The sequence below is a fragment of the Eumetopias jubatus genome, unplaced genomic scaffold, assembly GCF_037043125.1.
Source record: "Eumetopias jubatus isolate StellerSeaLion01/CBP00866 unplaced genomic scaffold, mEumJub1_p1.0 scaffold_8, whole genome shotgun sequence".
NCBI classification, from domain to species: domain Eukaryota; kingdom Metazoa; phylum Chordata; class Mammalia; order Carnivora; family Otariidae; genus Eumetopias; species Eumetopias jubatus.
This window is the reverse complement of record NW_028274814.1, coordinates 128,441,764-128,453,988: the sequence shown is the minus strand read 5'-3', so window position 1 is coordinate 128,453,988 and position 12,225 is coordinate 128,441,764. Positions and strand designations below refer to the sequence as shown.

The 12,225-nt window shown below is 52.6% G+C and overlaps 1 protein-coding gene across 1 annotated transcript in view; it reads left to right on the top strand.

Moving 5' to 3' along the window:
* Nucleotides 1-12,225, top strand: part of LOC114197543 (xylosyl- and glucuronyltransferase LARGE1) — a 120,494-nt gene that overhangs the window by 91,052 nt on the left and 17,217 nt on the right. Inside the window, exon 6 of the mRNA XM_028088620.2 lies at nt 171-449. Within this exon, the coding sequence (XP_027944421.2) occupies nt 171-449 (279 nt within the window). The remainder of the gene's footprint in view (nt 1-170; nt 450-12,225) is intronic.

Genomic DNA, 12,225 nt, shown 5'->3' with positions numbered 1-12,225 from the left:
CAACTCTGGGGGTTGGCCCCCATCACACAGTGATGAAGTTTAGAGCGGGGACTTGGATTTGGAGTGGGCTGACCAGGTGTCTGTGGAGGTGGCGTCCGGCCCCAGGAGGCTGGCCGCGTGGCGCGTGGCCCAGGTGCCCACGGCGGGCTCAGCTTTCCTGTCTCCTCCAGGCTCCAGATGCTCGAGGCCATCTGCAAGCACTGGGAGGGACCCATCAGCCTGGCCCTCTACCTGTCGGACGCCGAAGCCCAGCAGTTCCTCCGCTACGCGCAGGGCTCCGAGGTGCTCATGAGCCGCCACAACGTGGCCTACCACATCGTGTACAAGGAGGGCCAGTTCTACCCTGTGAACCTGCTACGCAACGTGGCCATGAAGCACGTGGGCACGCCCTACATGTTCCTGTCTGACATCGACTTCCTGCCCATGTATGGGCTCTATGAGTACCTCAGGTGAGGCCCGGGGGACACCGGCTCGGGCGGCACCGGGACTAGAACGCTCCCTGGGAGCATCCTCCCGTCCAGGTCTTCCCTCTTAAAGATGGGGCAGCTGGGACCCAAAAAGGGGACTGCACCTGCCCACGTCCATCCAGAGATAGAGCACTGCCCACCAGGTTTGGCAGGGCCATTTAGGCAATCCAATGTCCTCGCTTTCCTGACGAACAGGCCGGAACCCCACTTTGCATACCGAAATGTTAGAAGTGGCACATGGTCTCAGACACGTCTCTTTGGCTCCCGGTCTAACGCTCTCTCTCTAGCTGCTAGGGATACATGTCCTCCCTCTTCCAGTTTGGGATCAGATGACCTTCATCTAACCATTCTAGAAAGATCACTTCCTATTCTGTAAAACAAAGCAAAGTGATGGTGACGGCTAGCACTGTTCTGAGTGCCTGACGAGTAGGGGTTTGTTCCCACCTGCCGCAGTCGCTGGGCCGGCCACCATTATTACCTTCATTTCCCGGACGGGAGTGCGTGGGGCTGAGATCGGGAGCTGCGAGCCCACGGTTACACACCGACCCACGTGGAGGCCGGGGTCAGCCAGCCCGACTGCAGAGCCGTGGGCTGAGTCGCCGTCTCAGCTGCCTCTGTGACTCTCCAGTGACCCGTCCTAGCTCTGCCCACGTGGCAGGGCGGCCGTCCAGCGGCTGGAGAAGGCCCTCAGCTCATGGAAGGCTGGAGAGCTGTGTGGGGAGCGACATTTGTTATGGGATGACAACCAATCTGGACGGAAAGGGACTGCTGAATTCATACAGCCCGACAGTCCCCGTGTGGCTAAACTAAAGTCACAAGGTGTAAATCGAGATGTAACTGGCCACGCCTTTTTTTTTTTTTTTTTTTTAATCCTTTGTTTCTGGCTTTTGTCGGCATGAATTCCCTCTGCTGCTGGGTGATGCGTGCCTGGGTCCAGGTACCGGGAGAGATGGTTTGCACTTACCAATTATCCTGCTGGATCCACACATCAAGCCCGAAAGGCTGGCAGGGTTCCCCCCCCTTTTACTGTGGGCAACAGCGAGACTCGGAGAAGCAGAGTCCCCTGCTCCCGTCCACACGGCTTTGCTCCAAGATTGGAACCAGTGTCTGTCAGACTCCAGGTGGGCAGGCGCCCAGCTCCATACTGGCCTGGCTACTCTGGGGTTACTGACTGTCCCCAGACAGGGCAGGAATAGAATAGAGTTCTTTCTCTCCTCTCTTGCCCTCGCTCCCTCGCTCTGTATCTGTCTCAGCCTTTCTCTTGCTGTCTCTGCAGGATTTCCTAACTTCGGGCCCTCCCCTGTGAGCAGGAGGAGCCCTTTCCTGCCTCTCTCTGTCCGCGGCGCTGGGGCGGCATGACCCCCAGCCTGGGAGGATGGGAGGTGTCTTCCCAAAGAGCATGGACTGTGCTGCCCCAACTTCTGATGCCGGTCCAGGGCTCCCGGCACGGATCTGTCCGGCTCTGGCTGGGCCTTGGAATCCCCGTGTGTGGGCTGAGGGCGCCCCCGTGTGGCCAGACTGCGCTTCCAGCGCCTGATTCCGGGAGATTCGGAAGCCCCCACAGCCTGCAGCATCACAAGCTCTGGGAGTCTGGGGGCGGGGATGGGGGCGAGGGCTTCCCGAAGGAACAGATGGTGGAGGCCGCCCTCCACCAAGAAAAGAGAGGCTTGAGGATTAGACTGCGACCCCATCCTCCCCGCTAAGGGGCTCTTCTGCAGGAGCACCTGAGGGGCCTTCACTCCAAGGAGTTGGAGGTGAACTGGCCCTCTCCTAAGAATCTGTAGTCTGCTCCCAACCTCCAAACTCTTTTATTGTTTTATCTCATGGGCCTCATGTTTTTAAAAAAAAAAAACAACACCACATAGTAACAGGTTGTTTCTGTGTTCTGTTCCTCTGTTGTATTGATCAAAAATGCTACTAACCTCCCATGCCGGTCACCTCTCAAAGCATCTCCAATAGCATCTTGACCTTACTCAGTAGGAGCTAACCAGCATTGCCTACTAATTAACACATTCTTAACGCGGAGTCGCCCGAGGCTTGGCTGGCCTGTGGCCCCTTGTTACGGGAAGGCGCATGGTTCCCCTCGGGGGGTTTGAAATATTGCACATTGCTCCTAAAATGTTGCTGCTGTCTTCATAGGCCCTATAGAAGTCCAGAGACCCTACCCTGAGTGAGAAGAAATGATCTTGTCCAGTCTTCTTTTTTTAATTAAGTTTTTCATTGTAATTCCCGTATAGTTAACATACAGTGTAACATTAGTTCAGGTTCAATATACTCAACTCTTCCACACATCACCTGGCGCTCATCACCACAGGTGCACTCCTTAATCCCTATCACCTGTTTCATCCATCCATTTCCCCCCACCCACCTCCTTCCCTCTGGTAACCAGCAGTCTGTTCTCTATAGTTCAGAGTCTATTTCTTGATATATCTCTCTGTTTATTTTTAACTTTGCTCATTTGTTTGGTTTCTTAAATTCCATATATGAGTGAAATCATACAGTATTTGTCTTTCACTGACTAAATGACTGCTCTTAGCATGATACTCTGTAGCTCCATCCATGTCATTGCAAATGGCCAGGTTTCATTCTTTTTGTGGCTGAGTAATATTCCATTGTACATATGTACCACAACTTCTTTATTCGTTGGTCTTTCGATGGACACTTGGGCTGCTTCCATAACTTGGCTATTGTAAATAATGCTGCTCCAAACATTGGGGTGCATGTATCCCTTTGAATTAGTATTTTTGTATTTTGGAGGTAAATACCCAGTGGTGCGATTGCTGGATTGTAGGGTAGCTCTATTTTTAACTGTCTGAGGAACCTCCATACTGTCTTCCAGAGTGGCTGCACTGGTTTGCATTCCCACCTAACGGTGCACAAGGGTTCCCCTTTCTCAGCATCCTCGCCAACACCTGTTGTTTCTTGTGTTGTTGATTTTAGCCATTCTGACAGGTGCGTGGTGATATCTCATTGTGGCTTTGATTTGCAGTTCCCTGTTGATGAATGAGTGATGATGAGCATCTTTTCATGTGTCTGTGGCCATCTGAATGTCATCTTTGGAGAACTATCTGTTCATGTCTTTTGCCTATTTTTTAGTGGGATTATTTAGTCCTGGGGTGTTGAGGTGTATTGTCCAGTCTTCTTTGTAAAGTACACATGTGGAGACTGAGACTGGAAAAGCCATGGCTTGCCTGTCTAGAATGACCGGACATTGTGACTTTCTTCATTTTTCTGCTCCATCCTTCGTATTCATTCGTCTTTTCATTCATTTAGTGGGTGAACTTTTATAAGGTACCTACTACTATGTGCCGCCATATGTGTGAACCAGACATGGGACCTGTGAATCCCAGCGCTTACAGACCAGCAGGAATGACAGTTAATTAAAGATGCAGATTCTTTAGGTTCTGTGATGGGGGTGTCCCCTCCCAGTGGGGTTCACCTAGTCTGGGGATGGGAGGAAGGGACGTCCTGAAGAAGACAGATCCAAACGGAGGCTGAGTTGGAGTCCGCCAGTAAAGGTGGCGACGTTCCAGGCAGAAGGAGCCGTCCATTCCAGAGGTACAAGGTGGCCGGGGCCTTGACGGGGAGAGCAACAGGAGACGATGTGGCCAGAAATGTAAGCTGGGGTGGGTCCCGCAGGACTTCTTATAAAACATGCTGAGGAGTGTGGGCTCCGTGAGGTTGGAGAGCAGTGGAAGATCCCTGGGAGAATGGGCAGATCGGATGTTCATTTCAGGAAGACCATTCTGGTGGCTTTGCGAAGGATCAGAATCGGTGGGGCCAGAGCAAGGGGGTTAAGTGAGGGGACTATTGTGTCAATCCAGGCGAGAGGCACGGAGCGCCCGATGCAGGGGTCAGAAGCAGCAGGGTGCCGGGTAGACAGAGCAGTGAGGGGTTCGGCAGCTGAAGTCGGGAACTGTCTGCCAGGGTGTCTGGACTTTGAAAGGGAAGGTGGGAATCTCCCAGGTGCTGCCACCCGAGCCTTCCTTTGCAAAGCCTACGCCCGGAAGTCCCGCCCCTGTGGCCCGTCTCTCATGCTGGTCGCCTCCTGCTCTGCTGCGCCCAAGTCCTTCCTGGACTGGGCAGGATATCATGGCGTCGACTTTTGAGCGTTATGGTGGAGAGGACGCTTGCTGAGGCCCAGGACTCGTCCTCCTCACCCTGGTGCCATAGTGAAGTGTGTGACTTCCAGCAATTGTTTTCAGCCTGTTTCCTCATTGTCGAGTGAAGAAATGCTCGTATGTCAGGCGTCATAAAGGCAGACGCTTGCAGGGGCCAGGACCTTAGCCCAAAGGAGCCGAGGATGCCGAGTAAGATTCTCTGGAGACCGTGGCTCCCATCTTTGGCTCCTGGCTTCTGTCCGCTCCAGATGTGGCATGATTGCTTTGGGGAGAGTGGGCGGCAGGGCTCAGGTCTTCATATATTTTTTTTTAAAGACTTTATTTATTTGACAGAGAGAGACACAGCGAGAGAGGGAACACAAGCAGGGGGAGTGGCAGAGGGAGAAGCAGGCTTCCCGCCGAGCAGGGAGCCCAATGCGGGGCTCGATCCCAGGACTCCAGGACCACGACCCGAGCCAAAGGCAGACGCTTAACGACTGAGCCACCCAGGCGCCCCTCTTTTTTTTTTTTTTAAGATTTTATTTATATAGTTTAGAGGGCAGGATAGTGTGCGAGCAGCGGTGGGAGGGGAGGAGGGGCTGGGCGAGAGGGACAGGAACAAGCGGACTCCGTGCTGAGCGTGGAACCGTCAGCAGGGCTGGATCTCATGACCCAGAGATCACGACCTGAGCTGAAGCCAAGGCTCGGATGCTTCACTGACTGAGCCCACCCAGGTGCCCCAGTCTTCGTGTTTTTCAAGAGGAGCTGGATACTTGGATTTTGATGTTTTGATTTTTAATGTTGACAGCTAATTTTTCAAAATACACTATGGAGTCCCAGACCAAATATGTCTTCAAGCTGAATAGAACCGCCCGCCCCCACCCTGTACCACCAGTTTCTGACCTCTCACCTAGGTAATTCCTAGGCACCAGAATTTTGAGAACGGGTAAGGAATAGGATTCTATCAGAAGCCCCAAAGAAACATGCGCTGTTCTTTTCATATGAAGATAACCATATTGGCTTGCCATTGGCTTATGGAAAATTTTCTTCCAGTGAGTGGGATGAGTGTGTTCCTGATCCAAACACTAAAATTGGATGTGCTTCGTGACCAGTATTATATCGTTAGTTTGGGATGAGGTTACGGGTACGGTTTGCCATGAGAGTCGTGGACCCAACAAGGCCCGCGGACCCTCTTAGAGACTAACTTCTTCGGCAAGGATGCCCAACCAAATGCTCTACCCAAACTCTGTCAAGATGTTAATAATATTGCAAATGCTAATGCTGGCAGTTACAGGTTTTTGAGCCCTGAACCTGTGCCAGCCGTGGTTCCACACTTCTCTGTGAGGTACCAGTTACAACAGGTGGCCAAACCAAGGCCCCAGCGAAGCTAAATGTTAGCGTCAGCGGGGGCAAGTGGACTTCCCTCTAGGACAGCCTGCTCGCTTCTGGAAGGGGCCAGATCCCTCTCAAAACCCCAGGACACCAAGGCAGGCTGATTGGCAGCCCTCTCACTGGATCCCCCCTCCCAAACAATCATATCTCACCCTTTTTGGGGAGGGGGGCTACTTGCTTTCCCCAAACAGTTCAGCATCAGTGCTCCGTCAGCGGTTGCTTAGCAACCAGCGAATATTATAGCAAAAACAAATGGATCAATTGGAAAATAATGAAATCAGTTATTTGCGTGGACACAGCTGCAGATTTCCAGTAAAATCTCTCTCCCACCCCTTCGCCGGTTTGTTCTAAAGAAGGGGCTTGTAGATGTGCGACTTTCACTCGATTTCAGAAACATCTGGTGGGACTCAGCAGGGTGTGGCAGAGTTGCGCTTAAATCCTGGGTCTGGCGCGCTTACCAAGTGTGTGACTTGGGGCGGCTTACTTAGTCTCTCCTGTCCTCTGTTTTCTCAGTTAATAAAGGGGCTAATGGCCTCCTGCAGGGGGCTAGTAGGGATTCAACAGGAGTTAATTTTCTGTCCCGCTCACAACACTCAGAACTGCACTTCTTCACCAGGCCCCCACCCCCGACCCCTCCCGTGGCAAACTGCCAACTTCAGGATAGCCAGGTCACTCCAGATAACCATCACAGCCGTTTTTCTGATAAACGGAGAAGCTGTATGCTTACATTCATTGATTCAAAAAAATATGTAGTGAGCACCTGTTAAATGCCAGGCAGCGTGCTCTGCCTTGTGACAGGGCCGTCCCTGGAGTCATTCAGACCTGCCTTTCAACGCTGAGCACTCCTTACTCAGCATTCCGTTGACCTTCGGAAAGGTACTTAACTTCCTGTAACTTTTGTTTCATTTGTGAAATGGGGATCGTATTACTTCTTCCCTCTTAAGGTCCTGGGAAAATGAAATGTAATAGTATTTGGACAGCACCAGGCACAGTGCTGTGAATCATGCTTCGTTCCAGGACCTTGCATGGCTGGGGCTACCACGGTGAGCAGGGCAGGCCGGCAGGTGCCTGCCCTCATGGGGTTTACGTTCTAGGGGCCCCACTCTCAACTATAGTTGTCGCTGTCATTCTTGTTATCAGTACAGAACCGGAGAGAAAAGATACAGGGGCACAGACTCACAAGCAGATGACCCAGTACGGGTGCACAGGGATGACCTCGAAAAGACTCGGATAGTTGGTGATGGGCCTGAAGGACTAACAGGTGTAAAGGCATGATACATCTTGGCATTTTCAAAGAATGTTCCAGAATAGCAGAGGAATCGAAAGTGGACGGTAGAAAAAAGCTCCCTTTAGCTGGGACATTCCATATCCATGAGACTGAGCAGGCTCCCCACCTCTTTCATTAATCCTGCAGAATCCACATCTTTGTTCAATCCCTGGAACTTATAACGTCTGCTCTGTCCTGTAAATGTCGCCTTTGCTTTCTAGGGGACACACACGCCACCCTGCGTGGAGACTATATTCTGACAGTGTACAGGAGTGACAAACTTCAGTTTTATTCTGTTCCCTCCAGGATGATGGCTAACCACCCTCCCCCATCAGATGTCCCCTGGCACACACAGCTGCTCTATAAACACTTGTTGAATGAGTGCTGAAATTTGAACAAGACCAGGTAGAGATAGCACCCAGGCACAGCCAACTGGCTGCCTTCCATGAGCCGTGACTAGGTGGCACTTCCTCGGTTTAATTCATCATTTGAGTTCTGCTATCTCGATGACATTTCACGTTTACTGAGCACGTACTATGTGCCAAGCACTGTAGCCAGCACTTTGCATGTCTTGGCATTTAACCTCCTATTAGAGACGAGGTGGTTTAGACTAAGTAGCCTGCCCTCCAGTGTGGCATTGGCACGCGGGCAACTCGCTTTTCCTGGGCTTATCTGAGATGTTCTATCCTTAACCTGTTTATTGATCCCATTGCCTGATGGGCCCATCTCCACCACCACCATGATGGCCAGGACCATCACCGCGGGTCATATTTGGAAGTTCATTCCATGCATTGGAGAACTGTCTTGGCGTCTGCATGAGATAACCCATTTAATCCTCATACCCCACCACACCCACAAAGGTGTCACTTGTTCGAGAGCACAAGATGGCGAGCGCCCAGGTGGGACCTGAATCCAGGCCACCTGCCCCAGAGCTGCCCTCCTGACTTCGGGGGGACTGGCTGCCCTCCCGTAACCCACAGTCAGCACCTGACACATCACCAGCCTGCAGAAGGCACTCCTGCAGAAAGCGTAGCCCTGTGGGATAATTAAATAGGGGTGAATCAGGATGTTGGGAGTTACAGGAGGTGATGAGTACCGAGTCCCCGGCACAGAGCCTGGCTCCGTAACTGGAGCTGTTTCGTGTTTTTAAAATTGGCCCCCAAGCTCATTTTTAGCTTCTCTTTCTTCCTTACCCCTCTCTGACTGACAGGTTCTCTCTCTGGATATGTTAATGCTGTCTGTTTAGGAGCCACCGGATCTTGCTGGGGGCCTGGGCTCCCCTCTGGCTCTCCAGAAGATTTTGCCCATCTCCGGCCTCATCCATTCTGTGTATATTTTACACTTAGACTCTCCGTGGGCAGCCTTATCACCCTTATTTGCAAGTCTTTGCTGTTGTCCCCACACACCTCTTGGAAGCCTGTCTGCCAGGAGCTCATTTCCTAAGCAACCGTAATAGAGGCTGAGCACTTGTTACCTGTCTCCGTGTTTGGTGTTCGGGGAGGAAGCAGGAGCGGCCGGGCCAGGGCCTGCCTCCAGGTTATCAGCGCCAGTAACAAGTGCACTCTGCTCCTGCCTTCTCCGGCCCCAAGGGAGGTTGCTGAGTCCTCAGAGGTGGTGCTTAGATGATGCCCAGGCATCCCGGTGGAAAGCCATGCTTCTATCTAGTGCTGTTGCAGCTAGGCAGTTTAAGGGGCATGGGGGGCAGCCCGAGACAGGGGCCTCTGCTAGCCTCCCTGAGATGCACGCACACACGTGCACAGGTACACATGTGCACACACGCTCGCGCACACATGCAAATGCCTTTTGTTGCCCCTCCCTGGTTGGTTACATCTGTGGCCGCATTAGCCTGCTGCTCCTCACCACCTGCCCGCTCACTCGCGGGTTTGGTTTGCACCCTGCCCACGCTCTCGGTTCCAGGAAGAAGCTGAAATCAGAAAGGGGTGGGTGAGTCTCAGACGTGTGCCTCAGCTTTCTTTCCTGGCAGGGATCACCCCCACCGCACGCGTGTCCTCCTGGAGAATGTCGCAGGAGAATATGCAGGCACAGCAGTCTGTGGAAGGAACGAGAAGAGCACTTGGCAAGCGCCTTCTGTGCACCCGGGGCCGTGCTCGGTGCTCGACACATGTTCCCTTTTTTATGACAACGCAGTCAGTGCTCAGGGCCTTCATTCCCATTATCCAAGTGGGAAGATGAAAATGCAGAAGATAAATTTGCCCCAAAGTCCTGTGGCTTACGTGGCAGGACTACAATTTCAGCCCTGTTTTGGAAACTGTCATCTCCAAAGGACGGTCTACACAACACCATCTTCTTCTCCATATGCCAACCACAGACCGATTCCTTCCTTCCCTGTACATTTGTTGAGTGCCTACTGTGTGGAGCTAGAAACCCAGCCATGAGCAAGGGTCACCCCTGACCTCAGGCCTGGCAGGGCCGGTAGGTGCACATAAGCAACTGCACACTGTTAGAACCGCCACCTCCCACCATCGCCAGCGCGTGAAACAGTCCCGAAAGAACCAGGCCCGGAGATGTGGCTCGACATCCAGGGGATGCATCAAGGCCAGGAGAGGGGGCAGGAGAGGGGCCGGGAACCAAGCTCCTGCTGCTGGCTGAGCACAGAGCCTTAATAGAAAGGGTGAGGCTGTTCTGGGGTTTCTGAAACAGGTGGGCGCTCCAGCACAAAGCTGCCTTTCTGCCTCCTATCCCCTTTTAATATAACTTTCACCTCAGTCCCCGGGAACTTGGGAGAACCGCTTGGACTCCTTACAGCTCGGGTTTGATCAAACAGCATGCCCTCTGACATTGGGCTGGGCTCTGCCAATCCAGCGCTCCCGAGGGCTGATGAGCCTCCCTGTCACCTGGCTTTGTGACGGCAGCCCCGGTGCCTTCAGGCCACGGTTCCTAGCAGTGTGTCCCTTGTCAGCACCGGCCTCAGCCACTCGTGACATTGCCACAAATACCAGCTCAGCTAGTTCCGTTATGGGAGCAGAAGTTCGCATGGACACAGATCGAGGATCCCCCCCACCACTACCCCTGCCCAAGGGGTAGAGGCCACAGGAGGTACCCGGATGGTAACCAGCACCACGAGGACTGATGCACAAAGCAATTCCCTGATCCAAGCCATAGCAAGTGGGAAGATGCTTCCAGAATTCTGGGATGGAGTTCCCCAGCTATGGGCGGAGGGAGTGGTCTTAGCGCCAAAGGAGAGAGGAGGTGAGGAAGATGAGCATGGACAAGTCTGCCAGATTTGACAAGGAGGGGACACCGCTGACTTTGGCCAGGTCCAGGGGGTCAATGGCAGATTCCACTAGTTTGAAGGAAGGAAATCACCAACGTAGGAGGCCCAGTAAAGCCAGTAGGTCAGTGCGCACGTCTCTGCCTCTCCAGACACTGTCTGCGTGCCGGCCTTTGGCTGTGTCCCTCCCTTCTGGTCCCACACTGCTCTTCCATCAGCTGCCTTGACCCGTGGACTCCAAGAGGCTCATTGCTCCAGTTGCAAAGTCACTGCATTAACAGACTTGACTCAGACAGAGCCCGTGATTGATGATCTTTCCCAGTTATTTCTAAGCTGGTGCAGCCTTAACGGATACAGCGATTGCCTTCCTCCCTTGAGGATGACGATATGATGACAGTGGGTGCACCTGCCAGCTAGGTTTTAAGGCAAATTGCTGAACCTCTTGGAGTTTTCATGACTTTATCAGTAAACCGGAAATACTAGTGCCTCTGTCACATGCGGCAATGATTAAAGAAGTGAAGAAAATTAAAGAAGTAAAGCATCTAACGTGCTTAAGGTGCTTGGTACTAAATATACATAAGCACTCTTTATTACCATGTATCCACCACCTACAGTGTACCGGGCATTTCTAAGAAATGCAGTTCCCCCCAAATCCTGTATGCTTTCTCATTTCCAGAGCTTTGCAAATGTTTAGAACCCCCTCCACGGACGCACTAACTCCTGCTTCTTAGAGGACAGTGGTGGGAAGCTCTCTACGACCCTGCACCACAGAGCCCGGGACTGCTGTCTTCCTCCCTCCCTGCACTGTGAGCTCGGCACTCCGTGTCTATGTCTGGCCTCATAAATATCCATTAATTAATGAGTATATTATCTTAGTTCTCTTAATAACCAAGTCTGTGAAATATTTATTATCAAGATAAGGAGACAAAAGCCCAGAGAGTTAAGCAAATTGCCCATGATCACACAATAGTGCAGCAGTGGCATGAAGACAGGGTCTCTGTTGTCTAAAGGATCGCGCGCTGTTTCTTACTATTCGGCCTCCCTTGACACGGGCGTCCCCCTGAGAGAGACTCGGCCCTCCAATGTGTTGAAATAATTTTAGTTGGCTCCTCCTGAACCATCAGACGGTCTGGCCACACGGCGGATGCCGCGATCCCAGGGGCCTGCCGCGGGCCGGAGTTGAAGAGCATTGCGGCGACAGGCGTGGGTCCTGGCTCATCCCACCCCCCTGCCCTTCCCTCTCGTGTCTGCCCGGCACTGAAGGCTGGCGTCCACTGCTCTCGAGCAGCCTGCCTGCCCCAGCCCTGCAGCTGTCTGGGCCTGCCCCCTTCTCCCCCCAACACCCAATGCCAACAGACTGGAACAGGAGATAATTGCAAAACCATCTCGTTCTGTTTTAAACTTGACTGTGCTTTCTCTTTATTTGCGTCAGAGGTAGATTACTTCTCTCATTTTGTTTTCGTGAAGGTGACACCAGATTGGGTTGCCAGTGTCCAAGCCCACACCCGTGAGAGAGGAAGCGTTTGTTTCAGGGAATTCTGAGTAGAGTCAAATGCATACAAGGAGAGCGGAAGGAGTCCGCTGAGCCTTTAAGGGAAATGGGCATGTAACTCAGGTCCCATTTTCAGGCAAGCGTGACCGTTTTGGGGACCCTCAGAGGGGGTCCTCCCCTCCTCCCTCCCACCTCATTGCTAAAGGGTTGAGTATTAGGAAGTTTGACATAGTTCCTCTCCTCTGCACCATGTACGTCAATTCTTTCCAATCTCT